General features: G+C 40.4%; 2 protein-coding genes across 3 annotated transcripts; both read right to left on the reverse strand.

Annotated features, from left to right (window-relative positions):
- Nucleotides 1–1,342: 1,342 nt before the first annotated feature.
- Nucleotides 1,343–6,173, reverse strand: lin7b (lin-7 homolog B (C. elegans)). 2 transcript variants are annotated; one of them, XM_029840983.1, is made up of 7 exons: nucleotides 6,007–6,173; nucleotides 5,708–5,814; nucleotides 4,527–4,645; nucleotides 4,064–4,135; nucleotides 2,606–2,815; nucleotides 2,164–2,327; nucleotides 1,343–1,775 (listed from the first exon to the last, which is right to left on the reverse strand). In XM_029840983.1, exons 2-7 carry the CDS (start codon nucleotides 5,781–5,783, stop codon nucleotides 1,754–1,756), a joined length of 663 nt encoding a protein of 220 aa, XP_029696843.1. In that variant the 5' UTR covers nucleotides 5,784–5,814; nucleotides 6,007–6,173; the 3' UTR covers nucleotides 1,343–1,753. The 2 variants fall into 2 exon arrangements, with proteins under 2 accessions (XP_029696843.1, XP_003966416.1); XM_003966367.3 differs by lacking the exon at nucleotides 6,007–6,173 and having other exon boundaries at nucleotides 5,708–5,996.
- A 2,471-nt stretch (nucleotides 6,174–8,644) lies between these two features.
- snrnp70 (small nuclear ribonucleoprotein 70 (U1)) lies at nucleotides 8,645–16,426 on the reverse strand. Its single transcript, XM_003966366.3, has 10 exons — nucleotides 16,242–16,426; nucleotides 15,804–15,957; nucleotides 15,658–15,720; nucleotides 15,500–15,554; nucleotides 15,341–15,405; nucleotides 14,460–14,522; nucleotides 13,717–13,798; nucleotides 10,131–10,232; nucleotides 9,874–9,973; nucleotides 8,645–9,791 (listed from the first exon to the last, which is right to left on the reverse strand). Exons 2-10 carry the CDS (start codon nucleotides 15,948–15,950, stop codon nucleotides 9,065–9,067), a joined length of 1,404 nt encoding a protein of 467 aa, XP_003966415.1. The 5' UTR covers nucleotides 15,951–15,957; nucleotides 16,242–16,426; the 3' UTR covers nucleotides 8,645–9,064.
- Between the last annotated feature and the right edge of the window lie 1,284 nt (nucleotides 16,427–17,710).

Genomic DNA, 17,710 nt, shown 5'->3' on the forward strand with positions numbered 1-17,710 from the left:
GGTCTGCAAGCCTTAGACTTCGTGTTATGGCATCCACCAGGTTATTCGCAGAGTCCACGTGTCTCCAATCTGCTACCTCCGCAAGAGTTCAAATCTTGGCCACATGCATGCCCATGTAGATCTTGTAGCAGCACGACCAGAGGGACATTATCAACCTTAAATCCCTTAAAGCAACCAGCTCAGCCAGATATGGACAGCAATTGTTCCACTGGGTTGGTGGTGGCTTCTTTCCAGTCTGATGTCCATCCTCAAGCTGTCTGCACCGAGGCTGAGGCAGCATTCTCCCGTCTAAAGTCCCTGTTCACCTCTGCTCCCATCATGGCCCATTCGCAGCCCAGCTCTCACACAGCAAGACCCCACGGGCCAAATACTCTATCCCCTTAGTAGGTCAGTGATGATGTCAATAACACATTTTCTTGTGTAGTTTTTCTGATTCTCTCCCCTCCTTCTGCCTGTCTCTGTAACCATCTACAGGAATCGTGGTCTTCGTAGCTGTGCACTGACCTGCCAACCTCTGAACCCACTGACGCACTCAACTCTTATACTAACAGCTGGTTGTAAATAATGTACTTGCATGATCTCTGCCTGATCTTCTACCTGTCTTCCCCCTTCTCCTCTCTCTCTACCCAGCCGGCCATCAGCAGGAAGGTCAAGCATGTCTTGATCAGGATGTCAAGGAGGTGAACTGTGGGAGGAGATCTTTGGGTCTGACATGACTTCTTACCTTGATGTCAGACCGAGGCCTGCAGTTCAAATCCCAGATCTGGAAGGTGAGTGTAGGTGAGTGTGCCTCTTCTCTAGCATGCTAGGGGCTATGGTGAGGTTCTCCTCTGGGTACCAGACCTGACGTCCTGAATTCCCAATGTTGGCTTCCACTGAGATGTTCCTGTTAATGGTTTGCTACTCCCATCAATCCTAGAGGCAGGCCAAACAAAGAAGAGCTCCAGCCCCTTCTGATCCGATCAAAATGTCTAGCTCATTCATGTGTATTAAGCATATCTTACAATGGCTATTACGAATTTCACTCATGAAGGTTTTAAATATTCAGGCTTCTTTTGCAGTAACTGTGAGAACATCTTCTCCTTTTTTATACACATGGGCAAGTTTGTTCTGTTACCTACCTGTGTCTTCTATTAAATAACACTTTTCTTGAGGCATTCTCTTCTCCTCGTGGCGTTTTTGTTGCAGAAATGCTGATTAGTGATTACAGACTAGATCCTCCTGATGCATTAGACTACTAGAAACCCATTTCAGTCTTAGTAGACCTCTGTATTTGTATGCATGTCTGTGTTTGCATAGCTATAATTATTGTGTTATACTATTAGTAAAATTAAAATTAAAGTTTTAAATTGAAAGACTTTATTCCACAAATCAAGCCATTACATTACATCAATATGCACATTTATAAATACAAAGAGAAAAATCGTATCTTTTTCAAAGATTTATCCATACATTTATGTGTATCCTTAATGAAGTAAAGTCAGACCTCTGACCGGGACATCTAATAGACACATAACAATGAAAGTTTCCACAATCCCACCGCTACATGAAACATGAAACAATTCAGGAGTTCATGATATAGGCATACAGTCAAGAAAATCGCTTCCCCAAAAAAGAAAAACCAAAAGTTGAGACAACTTTGACTGCAGCATTAGCCTTATGAAAGGATAGTTTTGTGTTTGTCTAATATCCCCAGTAGCCTACAGGAGCAGAAGGGTGGTAGGGATGTACAATGATGGAGGCATTAAGCTATTTAGCCCCTTGACTCCAGTGACCTGTAGAAAGAGAGACAAGACAGAGAAAAGGTCATCACAAATGATATAATTGAAATACTGTACTTTTATATATTTTTGGTACAAAATGATGGTTCATATTATCAAAAACATAATATGAACTGTCCCATAGGTATTCAGTTGGATGCATGTCACGGTACAGTTTACATTATTTACAAGAATCCTCTAAAACACATAAACATTGGTTACACAGGCTGACTGAAGTTTCTCTTTGGTCTGAGGACACCAGCAGTCCCGGTAGTTATGGTAGCATTTGCTTACAGCATCCCTCTAAGACTAAGCCTCCCATGACTGTCATTGAAGCCTGTCACTAAGAGCAACATATATACAGGATAATGAAGTTCTAACTCTGCAAAAAGACCACTCTCACGAATAACTGGTGTGCTGCTGTCGTCTCCGGGCACTCCTCATCTTCTCAAAGCGAGCCTCCATTTCTTCTAAGACCTTTGGGGTATAGCGAACCACAAGCTTCACTGAACCCTGTGCAGCTTTCAGCAGCTCAACTGCCTTCTCATGATGCTCACCATCAACGCTCTGCATTTCCAACACACAAGATGTATAATTATGATGAGAAAAATAACTATTAACAAGTCTATCAGGTACTATCCACAGACTGTTGTGTCACAACATCTTTTAATATGAATTTTTAAAGAAAACAAAGTTGAGTTCCTAAAACAGTATTCATAGTAATTACATTAGCTCAGTTCTTAAGGCACGATGAGTGGTAACTAAAATTTAAAAGTCTTCAGCTATTCGTAATACATCCATTTACATCATTTTATGAGGTGTGAGAGTGTTTGTGTAACTCGTACCACTCCATTAACAGACAGCAGCTGGTCTCCCCTCTTCAGGCCTCCTTGGCGATTGGCCACACCCCCAGGGATCACTCGGGAGATGTAGATAGGGGAGTTTTGCTCTTTGCCCCCCATGATGTTGAAACCTAGGCCCTCTTCTGTCTTGGGAAGCTCCACCACTCTTGGGTGGGCATGGCCCTCACTGGCTGCAAAGGCTGCCACTGTGGCCTGGTCGAGAGGGGAACATTTATCAGCATAAAATACTAAATGTATACACAATGACAAATTAGGGATTTTGCTGCATCAATATTACAATATTATTTCCCAAAACAGCAGACAAAACAAACTAATTTAAAGACAAAATAATAGTAATTCAAATAGAAATTCACACACAAACAATTATGAATAAACAGAAGTCAACCTGCTTCTTGCCTGAAAGATGTTAAAATAAATCTGTTTTGCACAAATACCTCCTCAGGAACTATATAAATTCTGCCATTTTGTCAATACAATTTCTCCATATTTGGTGAACAACAACTGTAACAGCCAATCATCTGTATTATATATTTTCCTCTGGCTTGACATTACGTAATCTGATGCTTTGACAACAGCACCGATGGCTGGACTAGTGGGACCAACAAAAACTGCAATAAGAATTTTATCAGAAAATGAGTGCATTACAATTTCTGGCAGGGGGAAAAAGGGAAAGAATAATATCACATCACAGCCAAGATCATCTCAAAGTAAAGTGAATACATGATCACTTTAGCTAATGCTAAAATCTTATTGGTAAGGTTATCTCACTATCAAAGTACTCCTGATAATCATAAACACCATCTTTCGGGTATTGTGTGCCTGTGAAAGTACAAATGCTCAAATCAATGATGTGAAAATGTAATTTCAGGGATACACAATATTTGAAGGATTTTGACCATATACTTTATTTTAAGTAAATTCAATGCTTTCCTGTTAAAATGTGCTGCTAATAATTTAGATGCAGAAAACTAACTTTAATGTTAAAGAGGAAAATCAATACAAATACCTAGGTGGATTAAAGGAATAATAACTGGGAATCTAAAGGTAGCACTCAGTAAATACACTGATGAAACAAACAAAAACACAAAAAGATCATGTACTGTATACAGAAAAGAACACAAATAATTAAGCACTGAATACAAAACCAAAAAAAAAAGTAATTTTACCATAAAACAATCAAAAGACAAGGACCCTTTCCAATGAAAATAATATATTTAGAATGCATTTAGAGGATAATAAACACAGAAAGCTTAAATACACTTTTCTTTGCAGTTTCTGATTGCTGAAGATTCATGATATAAGTGTCATCTTTTAGGACATAAATCTGAAGTACCCTACTTGTAAATCATTGAAACTGTAATACTGTATATACATTTCTAAATTTTTTGTCCTGCTCTTTTCTTCTGATCTTCAAATTAGTTAACAGCTACTTTCCCATACCTTGGCTGTTGCTTGCGCACGCACCTCCGGTCCTCCAGCAATTTCTAGAGTCTCATATAGTTGTTCATAGACCTGCAAACAACACAAGAGTGTATTAAACTGATCAGTGGTTAAAAACAAAACAGTTTAAAATAATTTCCTCTTAATATTGTATTCTATTATTGTGTACTGTATTGCATATCACTATGTGTATGTTAAATGAAAGAAGACTAAATGGAAAAATTAATGAGAAACTACATTAAATATGGTAGTTTAATCAATAAGTTGCAGTCAACACCATTGTTCTACAGAATTCTGACAGTGCTGCATTATTTTATTATTGTTGTCTGTTTGACTGTGTTTGAATGTTTTGGATATAAGATTGTGAAATCAGTATGTCTACCATGTATCTCTACCAGAGATTGATCAGAATGTATCTTAATAATATTAAGATATCTGACTATTCAATTGCCAGTGTCCTCACCTCTCGAATAGCAGCACAGAATTTACTTTGCAGGACTCTCTGCAGGGCCTGGAGCTTAGGAGGAGGCAGTTCACCACTGCGTTGAAGCCTGTCCAATAGCTCAATTACTCTGCATATATCTAAAATACAGAAAATTAAGAGGGGCTTATTAACAGAGTGTTTCCATTTTTTCACCCAATATCAGCCCAATAGACTGCTCCGCTCTCAGAATGCTGGTCTACTTGTGGTTCCCAGAGTTTCTAGGAGTAGAATAGGGGTCCGAGCATTTAGCTACCAGGCCCCCCTGCTATGGAACCAGCTCCCTGTCCAGGTACGGGAGGCTGACTCCATCGCTACTTTTAAGATTAGACTTAAAACCTACCTCTTTGAGAAAGCTTATTGTTGCTAATTCTGTAGTTCCAGTTATTATCATAGACAGACAAATTATCATACTTAGGGGGTCGTCTAATCATTAGGTCACATCTTAGCTATGCTGTTATAGGCCAAGGCTGCCGGGGTCCGGAAACATGATTACCTGACTGTTGCTTGTCTGGGGTTAGGCCCTGGGATTCTGGAAAGCGCCTTGAAACAATTTTGATTGTATAAGACACTATATAAATAAAGATTGATTTGATTTGATTTGATAACAGGATAATTACACTTATTGATGATTGCAATAATAGCTTTGACGGCAAAAAAAAAGAAAGTCAGAAGAATAAACTAAACTGCGACTGTGATCATTGATTGTAAATTTATTTTGGGAGCAGAAATGGATTTTAAAAAATGTCTGTATTGGAGTCTAGCAGCTATAAGAAACAAGCTATATTAAATGTAATGAGCAGGCGTTACAATAAGCACTAGTACAGCACTAAGGAGTCGCATGCGTAGGCTATAATTGCGCGTTTCAAATGACATATTGAAAATAAAGTCATTAAGATTTTACGTAAGAGCTAGATTTAAATGTTATTGGTACAAAGTCCAACGTGTTCAATTCATCATTGTTTTTATCTATGTATCTATGAAACCAACTGTAAAATCATTACTGTAACCCTCCGGATCAAGTGGCTCAGAAAGATTTGTTTTCGGAATTGTCCTTTTTTCGATAATACATATCCAAATGATAGAAGGATCTGGCCTTTATTTCCATCTGTAAAAGCTGGACCATGATCATTTAAGTACAGCATCTTGCCAGGAATGATTACCTCTTTCCAGACAGAGCGGCTCCGTCATTGACGCCATATCTGCATCCTTGGGAGGATGGTAGTAAGAAGACATCATGGTGAGATCCTCAGCGAACACGTCGATTACCCTATTCCAATTACGGAAACGAATAAAAGTGCGGGTTCATGTTGGTAATCTTAACATCTTTTACGCTGATATGGTTTAACAATTAGTAGAGATGGCCGGTGTTACAGAAAAATCTGCAACCCGCACCAAGCTGGCTACGTTCCCATGATGCGCGTCTGATAGTGGGAAGGTCGAAGAGGCGAAGAATACGTACGTTAACGGCGTAAATCATCGAAGACTCGCTTTACTTTCTGCTCACTGGCCGACTGGAGTTTGCAATACAATGGGGATACAGCCGTCAGAATGTGAGACCTCGCTGTACGTGCAAGAGAGTCAATCCCAAGACCAAAAACTAAAAATCCTGCATCCCTATCATAAATTGTGACCGCTGTATTCTAAGTCTGGGAAGGGGGGGGGGGGGGGGGGGGGGGGCAGCTATTGATGTCCAGAAGATAAAGGGATGCCGGAAGGGCAGGTTCTTTCAGTTTTTTGGGTGTTGGGATTGATCAAGGGCCTTAATGGATAAATTATCCCGCAAACCCCGGATTTTCCAACAGTGGGAAGAAACTGACACGAAAAAGTCTCTCTATATATACTGCTCAAAAAAATTAGAGGAACACTTTTTAATCAGAGTATAGCAACCTATCAGTCAAACCTGCTGGGATATTGATCTGGTCAGTTAAGTAGCAGAGGGGGTTGTTAATCAGTTTCTGTTGTTTTTTTGTTAATGAAATCAACAACAGGAGCATCAGAGGGGCAACACTGAGATGGCCCCCAAAACAGGAATGGCTTTCCAGGTTCAAATCAAAATCAAATCAATCTTTATTTAGATAGCGTCTTTTACAATCAAAAATTGTTTCAAGGCGCTTTCCAGAATCCCAGGGCCTAACCCCAGACAAGCAACAGTGGCAAGGAAAAACTCCACTTTAACAGGAAGAAACCTTGAGCAGGACCAGGCTCATGTAGGGGGATCCTCCTGCTGATGGCCGGCTGGGTTGAGGCCACTTTCTTCCCGTCCTCATCTCTTTTCACTGATTTTTCCTGACTGACTTTCTACTGCTGTAGTTCTTCATTTGGCTTGGATCAACATCTGTTGATAGCATGGTGCGGTACCTGGACGCTACAGAGGTTGCACAAGTAGTCCAACTCCTCCAGGATGGCACATCAATACGTGCCGTTACAAGAAGGTTTGCTGTGTCTCCCAGCACAGTCTCAAGAGCATGAAGGAGACTCCAGGAGACAGCTAGTTACTCCAGGAGAGCTGGACAGGGCCGTAGAAGGTCTTTAAACCCTCAGCAGGATCGGTATCTGCTCCTTTGTGCAAGGAGGAACAGGATGAGTACTGCCAGAGCCCTACAAAATGACCTCCAGCAGGCTACTGGTGTGAATGTTTCTGACCAAACAATCAGAAACAGGCTCCATGAGGGTGGCCTGAAGGCCCAACGTCCTGTAGTGGGCCTGTGCTCACTGCCCGGCACCGTAGAGCTCGATTGTTATTTTCCATCGACCACCAGTATTGGCAACTACGCCATTGGCGCCCTGTGCTCTTCACCGATGAGAGCAGGTTCAACCTGAGCACGTGCGACAGATGTGAAAGGGTCTGGAGATGCTGTGGAGAACATTATGCTGCCTGCAACGTCATTCAGCATGACCGGTTTGGTGGTGGGTCAGTGATGGTCTGGGGAGGCATATCCCTGGAAGGACGCACAGACCTCTACAGGTTAGATAATGGCACCCTGACTGCTATTAGGTATCGGGATGAAATCCTTGGACCCACTGTCAGAACCTACGCTGGTGCAGTGGGACCTGGGTTCCTCCTGGTCCATGACAATGCCCGACCTCATGTGGCTAGAGTATGCAGGCAGTTCCTGGAGGATGAAGGAATTGATACCATTGACTGGCCCCCACGTTCACCTGACCTAAACCCAATAGAACACCTCTGGGACATTATGTTTAGGTCCATCTGGTGCCACCAGGTTGATCCTCAGACTGTCCAGGAGCTGAGTGATGCCCTGGTCCAGATCTGGGAGGAGATCCCCCAGGACACCATTCGTCGTCTCATTAGGAGCCCCAACATTGTCAGGCCTGCGTACAAGCACGTGGGGGCCACACAAACTACTGAGAATCATTTTGAGTTGCTACAATGACATTTTGGCAAAATGGACCAGTCTGCTGCATCATTTTTTCACTTTCATTTTTGGGGTGTCATTTTGATTTCCCCCCTCTACTGTATAGGGTGAGCTTTTTCATTTCTATCAAATCATGTGGCATCATTTTGTTACTGCCAGTAATACATCACCTACTTTTTATCAGGAAAGATATTCATTATCATTTCCTCCCCTCCCCCTTAGATCTGATGTGCTTTTGAAGTGTTCCTCTAATTTTTTTGAGCAGTGTATATGTATGTAGAAGCCTGGACACACAATTAACACATTTACTCCTCATAACGGCAGTCTTCATCTCCTTGCACCCACGGGCGAGGGCAGAAAACACCCCGGATGAGTCGCCAGTTCATCACAGGGCCGTTTGAGTTCGGTGCCTTGCTCAAGTGTACCTCGGCAGCTCTGGCACCTTCCCCTTCTAGGGTGAAGGGGCTCGAAACGGGAAGCCACCACTTCTCATCCCAGTCCCCAACAGCCCGAGCTAACACCGCCCCAGCGGCGGGACACAGGTCGTCGGCCTGGCCAAGAAATGTCATTGTACAACCATGTGGCTGCAATAATAATTAAATATTTATAGCCAAAATCTGTATGTATTGGGTAAATGAGGTGATTTGAACACTAATGTTTACAGTTCTGCTCAGTACTAGTCAGTTTAAATTAATGCAGGATTAGCAAAAGCAACCACATAGCAAATTTGACAAAACACTTTTAATTAAAAAAAACAACTTAAAGAATGGCAGACCTCAATTGTATAGTACAATTCTTTCAAATTCAAGTACACTGTAGAGAAAAATCATTGTTGATCAAATAACAAAACTTAGATGTTTAAGAATTTGGACTTACATTTTCTACATTAAAACACAGTGCCAAAGTGTCCCAAAGTAAAAAAAAAATCTGGTTGCGGTGGCATTATGCAGGAAAACTGCAACTTTTATAAGATCAATTAATGTACATACATGCTGCCTGCAACAAACAATAGTAAAGTATTTCTACATGTTCCTGGCAGAGATGATGGATAGTAGCTCCAAAATAATTTAGGTATTGTTTGGTTTGGTAGGGATTTACAGACTATGCCAAAGTAAAAAGTTGAAAGGCATGTACACAGGCGACTCAGTACTCATCTCCTGAGGCCTCAATTTTGTATCCATTCTCACTAGAGCCATAACCGTCAGTCAGTGGCACAGACTGCTGCTCACTCATCAGCCCATCCTGACTGTACTCTTCCACATGTGGCGGTGCCCCTGCTTCGTGGTCGTTGCCCATATCTTCTTGGGTACCCATGTCATCTTGTAGGGAGCTGTGGTGCTCTTCTTTGCGATCACTCCTGTCTCTGTCACGCTCTCGTTTGTGGTCCCTATCCCTGTCCCCTCTGCGGCGCTCTCGATCCCTGTGGCTGCGCCTGCGGTCCCGGTCGCGATCTCGTTCCCTGTCTCTACGCTCCTCCATTCCCTCACCAGGTTCTCCTTCCCGCTCCGCCAGTACCCGCTCACCACCTTCCAGTGAGCCATCTCCCTCGACCACCTCTTCTCCCTCTGCTCCCTTGCCTCTCTCCCTTTCCCTCTTGCGATCCTTGCTTCTGCTCCTTTTCTTTCTCTCTCTACTTCTTTCCCTACTGCGGCTGTCTTCTCCTGCTGCAACCCCACGATCTCGTTCTCTCTCTCTACGACGGGTGTTTCCAGTGCTCTCATCTCTAACATGCCTCTCTCCTCTGTCCCTCTCTCGCTCGCGAGAGCGTGAACGCCTGCGACGCTCCCGAGATCGTGTCCTTCGGCGCTCCCTATCTTTATCTCTGTCACGCTCCCGGCTGCGTTCTCGCCTTTCTCCTCGATCCCTTTCACTATTATGCAATAAAGACACATGTTAAACAACTTTTGTAAAAAACAAAATCATTGCCAACTGACTTACTTTGTAGTACATACCCGCCAATGGCCCGATCATCGTATCGTGAGGCATCATCTCTGCCAGAGTGCTTGATATTAACATCAGCTCCGCCTCTTCTCGTGCCACCCAAACCCCCACCTTGTAAATATGGTCAAATAAAGTAAACAGCTTTTCATGGGCTCTTGGACCGATACATACATTTTGTCACAAACGTCCCTATTTTAATCAAATGAGACAGGTCTGCATCTAATATATATATATATATATAAGAACGTAAAAAATAAAGGGTGCTGACCTAGCCTACGAGGGCGCCATCCTTTGACGGTACGACCACGTTCCACATCCACCAACACTCTGCGTCCATCAATCTTCTTCCCATCCGCATGCTTGTAGGCAGCTAGAGAACAGGAATGAACACATAGAACATAGAGGTGAGATGAGAGTATGGCTGCATTAGAATGGCCAAGGAAACAGTAAACCATTATATACTGACCAGGAGCAGGGGAGACCATGTTGGTTGCTCGCTAAATAAAAGTGGGATAACTGGAGTAGATTTTGTTCCAGTTTGACTTTAAAGGTTTTAAATGCATTATTTAACTAACTTAACATGTTAAGAGTAATCTTGGATAAAACAGAACAAGAGCAGCAGGACAAAGTTTTAACTGAAGATCTTCCACCATGATTTGACCAGTCCAATGTCTACAAAAGCTTTCGTGACATTAAAAATAATTCTGCTTGATCAGTTTTAATTGACTGAAAGAAAGCTGTCCATTCCATTAGACGGCAAAACAACTGACCAAACCATTGCTAGGACAATACCTCAGTATTTAGGCTTAATTTCAAACCTCACAAACTGCTTCTTATTTTATGCCATAATACCATACTAATTTTCTTTTTGATCCATCTTGCATCACTGAAGACCTTGATAAGATCCAGGCTGCCACAGTGGGATGATGTGGGGAAGTCCTGTGGCTTAAACTGTACAAGTAGAAGGCCTGACCGCCCAATCTGAGAACTTACCAAATTCTCTCACACACAGTATATTTTGAGGGGCCTTACCAAACTCCCCCACACATGATTATCTTACCACAGGTGTCCACTCACCAGCAGTAATAAATATGTCAATCTTAAATCTAATTGCCTCCACACCAGAGTATATATATAGCATCTCGGGACTTGCCCTCCCCCCTTGTGCTATACAACAAGCATGACAACACTAATCTCAAAACAGGGCCTTACCAAACCCCCTACCACAAGTGATCAGCTTTAAAGTGAGTCATCATGTTTTGGGGTACTCAGATTTTGTTCACCTAGTGATTACACAAGACAGGCTGCTGGTTGGAATCTACAGTAATGTCAAAGTCGGAAAATGTAGTAAATACATATTACCCACATCTGCCTTTACCTTGAAAGACTCTTTGCTTTCAATAGCATATTCAGTGTCCTTTAGACTTTGAACATAACTGTTCTAAGCAGTAAATGGTTAATCAAGTCCTACAATGGAGAGTTTCAACGCTGCTGCCAAAACAAACTCCTGTGCAGGAAAAAAAAGCCATGCCCAGTTTAACCCTTTCCAGAATCAAATACAGGTATTCATCTCTTCTGAAGCAGGTGTCTCCGTTCAGCATTGTCTCCAAATCTTTGTCTTCTTGCTCTGGACCAAACAGCCACCCACCAAACATCATAAACAGACTGCCTTATGTATATTTGTGTGTGTGTGTGTACATATATATATATGTACACACACACACACTTGTTCATACCTAACGTGCATCTTCATTAAAAATAAAAAAAAATTGCACAAACCGATCTAATTGGAGCTGACATTCAACAAAAGCAAAGATGGAGTAATGCTCTAATTTTTGGGATAATGCTTGAATATTGGAAATGTGGACGTCTACATATTCAGATGAAGACATTGGTAAAGTTTTACCAATTAAACACCCCACTAGGCCTCTAGACCATCAAGTGTGCATATTTTCCCCATGCCTGTGTTGTTCTCCTACTTTGGTTCACTTCCACATTCCAAAAAGATGCACTTTAGTTTGACTGGAGGCTAAACTGCTTCTCCCAGTGTGTGAGCCATTCACTGTACCTGTACAGATTTTATTAATGTTTTTCCCAGTGACTGATGGGATAGACAAAAGGAATTTGGTATTTCCAATTGACTTCATTCCTTGATATTCTAAATCATTTTCTGCACACCAAGGCACCACCCAGACTTTTCTGGCACGCATTTTCTGTGCAATTCTGATCATCTGTCAACTTGTTTGTTGTTTCTATCAAAAATAACTTTGGGAAAATTTACTGGTTTTTTTATACAAACTGTGACAACAATCCACAACTCTGAATTGGCATTTTCACATTCTTCGAAAAATTTGCGGTTTTATAGTCAAATTATTTAAGGGATTCCAGGTGGTTAATTCATGCCTTCCTAGGTCAACCAACTTTTTGTTTTCCTCTACACGCCTTGCATACAAAAAGTTTTAAAACAATACAGTACAAACAAGACAATGGCACTGTCCTGGAATATGTACAGCAGCAAATTATCTCAAGTTGTGGATGAAGCCATTGCTGACACTGGCATATTTTAGATGTGACTAAATGAAGGTCACAGGAAGTAATATTGGATTAAAACTAAGTTCTGATGTTCTGTAACATCAGGAAAATTGGGAACTTTACTAATTTTACTGCATTTGAGAAAAAAAACTCCACAATCAGCTGGGGTTCAAACAGTTTTAAAAAAAGAAAAAAATAAAGAAAATATTTAAGCCCACGTCCCCTCTGAAGATTATAGCTTTCATGTGAAGGGCAGAATCACTGGGGATGATACAGATACAACTACCTACTGGTCTGGGCTGCCTTCAATGGTCAAACCGTAAGTCCATAGTGGTAACCGCACTAAAAGTGCTTGCAAAAAAATTGGTTTACTTTGACCATAGCTCATCTTCCCTATGTATGAAAGAGGGTTGAAAGAAATCTTACCCATCATACAAACCCATTATACCAACCATATACTGAGCTGTGGTAGTAGGGTGTAGATGTATCCTAACCATCATCATCTGCCAGCCAGCTCTGGCCAATAGCCATCACAGATTGGTGGCTGCAGTGACAATGAGAACAACACACAGTTAATCTTACCGTCTGCCCCCACATCCCCAATTAGTTTACCCCCTCCTGCTACTATATACTTGTTGTGGTTCAGAAACTCTGGTCTTAAACTAATGGCACAAAACGTATATTGTGATGTCACAATCAAATGGCATCATTTGTCCTATGAAATGCAATTGTTCATTGTGATATCACCAAATATGAATTTTACTAACCACAGGACCAGAGTTGAAGACCACCAACAAAAACTCAAACCAAATTTAAACTTCAATAGAGGAACAGATCTGGAGTTCCACACATCCGTAACACGTATTTAGTTTGGTGACCAATCTGACCATGTGCTTACCATTAGAGTCCAACCAGGGGAGCTGCATTTCCACAGAGCTACAACGCCTAACAGTTAAAAGACAACGTGCCCTTTGACAGGCAAACATGTTTAATTTACTGATGAGACACAATTCTACCTTTTGGCACTCCTGCTTTTCTCAACAAAACTAATTTCAACTGATGACACATACACAACAGATACACACCACACAAATGCCAGACTTGAATTTTCAACTTGCAACTTGAACTACACATAATTCTGGGTAGTTTCTTTAATACTTTTAACCTTCACTAGCTGATTATGAAAACTGAACCAAAGGAAAACTGTAAGATGCCAAGGAAACCAGCGTTCGACTGAAGGGCAATCATTCAGGAAGACTGGCCTATATCAATACTGTCTGTACAGAAATGAACTGGATCAGGGCCGCACAAGTGGTACTCACAGTGCATGTCTCGTTCATGTTCATATTCAATGAACGCATAGCCGCGAGGTTTCGCTGTTCTCTTGCTGTAGACGATGTAAATCTAGAACAGAATTACCACATGATTATAGTTTTTGTACATCAAGCAGGGATGCAAGTTATAAATATGAGTATAAAATAATTACATTTCTACCATGTATTTCTAAGCTAGTTGCACTAAGGATCACAATTACAATTGTGGACCACCAACCATAAGAAACATACATTAAAAAGTTGGGGATATTCATTATAAATTTCTTGGGAATTTTCCTTTGTCAGACAGCACAAGAATCACACATTCCAAAAGGTGTAGGTTTAAGCACCCCTATAGCAATAAGCAAAGACGGCTTAAAAAGATGCCTTAAAGTGGCAATAAGCAAAGTTCATTATTTTTTAAATAGAATTATTATTTTTTAAATAGAATGAATTAAAAATCCGTTGTGTAAGACAAAGGTGTAATTTCCTCTAAAAGCATAGCATGTCGTCACTTTGTGTGTGTTGACCTTCAGCTATGTTTACTCCATTATCTCAGTGTCTTAATTGTATAAATAAATCTTGGATATTAATCAAACCAATGTATTTACATGCACATACAAGTTATCCAGTTACAGTTAGACTGAGCCAAAGAAGCGTGATCTCATTAAAATATGTTTTGGTAATAATTTAGTTTTTCTGTACTGTCTGAATAGATAGCCGTAAAAGTAAGAAACAGTTACTAAACATACCCGTTTGATGGGTCCATAAACTTCAAACTCACGGCGAAGCTTGGACTCTGTAGTGTCATAATTCTGAAACAAAATACCATTACAAATTATATGTGTTTAATCATCAATACTGAAATGTAGAAGCACAAACACCTTCAAAGGGATAAAATAGATCACAAATATTAGGACAATGAGATTTTTAAAAATTCAAATTTTGCAAACACCATGACAATGTACTTGACAAAAAAAGTTAAAAGTTCAAATTGAATGTTTTATTTCAGAAAGTTTTAAATTCATTGCGATGTTTAACAAAGGATATTCAGTTCAGGTTCAAGCAAATCAAATGTATTTAAACAAACTACATGACCTTTTAGTGTTTGGATTAGAAAAGCATTTTAGGCTCATCTTATGACCATCAAATCACAACAGTGAATTGCAACATAATGCTAACTGTTTTCACACATTTCACAGTCAGAAAGATATTGTCACCATATATCCCTAGTGGTTTTGGTACATTTCAATACGCAAAGAACTATGTTGTCAGTTGTCTACTAATTCTGATGTGAATAAAGTTTAAGAATGTACAATGTTTAAGAATGGCCGCTTGTAAATTTTTGATTTCTCTTTCTGAACTTTGTTTAGAACTTGCTTAGTGCTGTAGTCTGTTATTTTCTGCCTCAAACATTTTATCAATTTAGTGGCAAAGACCTTTTGGGGCATGTTGCATAAAATAACTATTTCTAAAAGGGAAATGATATATTTTTATCAAAATCTCTAAAAAGACAAAATCTTCACCTTAACCAGACTTTGTAATCACTTTATTTTGAATTCATATATAGGTAGAAGAAAAGCCAATTAATACATGTTTTAATACATCTGGACCTTACTTGAAACATACTTACCACTCGGGCAACAAACAATGTTTTGAAGGCATCTCCTTGTGCATTAGGGTCATTGTGTGGATCCCCTGGAACATTACAAAGACAGAGGGAAAAATCATGCTTTGTTTAACAGTATTCCAAGACAAAAAGCAGATAGTATATGTTAGTATGGATGCTTACAAAGCTTGAGTTCTGTCTCCAGAACAGTTTGTCTCCGCTCAATTTTTTCTCGCCTCTGCAAAAAAAAATAAAAAAACACATTCTGAAAAGGGCAAAATCCCATGTTCTCTGTGACAAACCAGGTCACAATCTTAGTCAAAGTTAATGATATTGCCCACCTTTCTCTCCAATCGCTCATCACGGGTCTCTGCCCTAGTCGGTGGGGGGGCATCTCTGGGATCCTTAATAAGATATTAGATAAAATACTGGGTCAAATACCTCAGAAATGTGGGTCAACCACAGCACAGGATGTTTGAACACTTACCTCAAAGTGCCTAATGAACGGCGCAATCCCGCTGTAAGGTTGATTGTGATGCTTCTCGTGGGGTAATTTCACCAGCTGAGGGAGGAAGGGTATCGGGTCCCGGGGTGCAAACAGAGCCAACAGGTTTGGAGGCAAAAACTGCGTCATCTTTCACCTAAAACGTGTGAAATGTATACAAGCAGGTCGTGAAGGCCTCGCAGGACAGATTCAAACACGAGACTATAGTGCGTCGAAATAGGTGTTCCCCGACGACCTCACTATATATGAACAAATTAATAGATTCACAAAATAAATGTCGCTGATGCCCCTTTCTGATTTTCGCTTCCATTTTTGTCTCGTTCAGCTTGACGGCGAAATGTAACCGCAATGCATTGCATTTTGGATACCATGCTACATGGGGTAGCCAATGCTAAAAGTGAGCTGTAAGAAGATATTTACCTTCTCTCCAATATCCCAATCGATATCAGACCATAGACTAACAATGAAATGTACTATATATATAACTTTCGCCAACCAATTAATCTAAACGGAGTGTAAAACGATAGGTTATAATTAGGCCGCGGAGACCATTACAACTGTGTGATCAAAAGAAACGAATGTGGGAAGTTCTGTGGTCTCACAAGGTAAAATGGCGGAATGCCGTAAATCGCTACGCCTGACGTAAACTGCCCCAGTGCTGAACTGCTGCAGGCATTCACGGCATTAGAACGTAAATAATACCGATATATAGTTACTCGGAGGACTCCGAGATCCTAGGTCATCTAACCATCCTAACTCAAAAAGTTATGAATAGATTTTATTGACATTTTCAGAAAATGTTGATGATGAAGGAAGAGCTGATTAAAGTTTGGTGAAGTTCTGGATTCTGGAGGGTCTTTGACTTTCCACAGATCACCCATGATACATTATTTAGTGTATATATATTATACTACTGCTACTGGTTAACTTGTATAGTTATTTCTAAATTCAACAAGCTCCATTAAGAAGGAGAAGATGCTGGAGCCCCTGTGCCCCCTAGGTGAACACACATAAGCTACTTTTGAGTATAAGTCACCATATGTGGGAAATTAAGCTGCTTATTTTAACTTAATGTTGAGATATTAAATCAGGGGTGCCCACACTTTTTTCAGCATGCGAGCTACTTTTCAAATGACCAAGTCAAGAAGATCTACCTACTATAAATTTGCAAAACATACATTTATTCATAAATATATTGAGAATTCTTTATATGAACCATATATGTTGGCGTACCTCCCATAACTACATGAATCCATATTGCTCAATACAAATCTGTGCATTTTTTCAGCATGCGAGCTACTTACAAAATGATCAAAATGCAAAACATCAAAATGCAAAACATCTAATTATTTTCAAACATCTAATTATTTTCAAATGTACTGAGGATTCTTTGTATGTACAATGTATGATGATGTTGTTTGTGCTTGATTGGTCACCTAAATGTCAAATTCAGTTGTCATCTAACTGGCTGCCCTGTATATTAATCAAGTGACGGGATGAATGATAGGCTGATATTTTTTAATGTCATGCCGCGATCATTTCAGAACTACCTCTGCGATCGACCGGTAGATCGCGATCGACGTAACGAGCACCCCTGTATTAAATCAATCATATAATTTTAAATATCATATAGTAATATAGTAGTTTTGGGAGAGTTGTAATCAGAATTATTGTATGTACTTTGTTGGTCATATTGCTCAAATAGGTGTTGGTTGCAAAAATAAAATGAAAGCATTTGAAATTGTTGGGAGTCATGTTAGATTGTGAGTCCTTGAAAGACATCTGAGAGGAATACCACCAAATATTGAAAAAGAGTACACTAAGAATTACTGTATATGAAGGGAAGGACCCGTCGTAGGAATATGATGGGTGCATGAGCAATCAACCAA

This window comes from Takifugu rubripes, chromosome 8 (assembly GCF_901000725.2).
Source record: "Takifugu rubripes chromosome 8, fTakRub1.2, whole genome shotgun sequence".
NCBI lineage: Eukaryota > Metazoa > Chordata > Actinopteri > Tetraodontiformes > Tetraodontidae > Takifugu > Takifugu rubripes.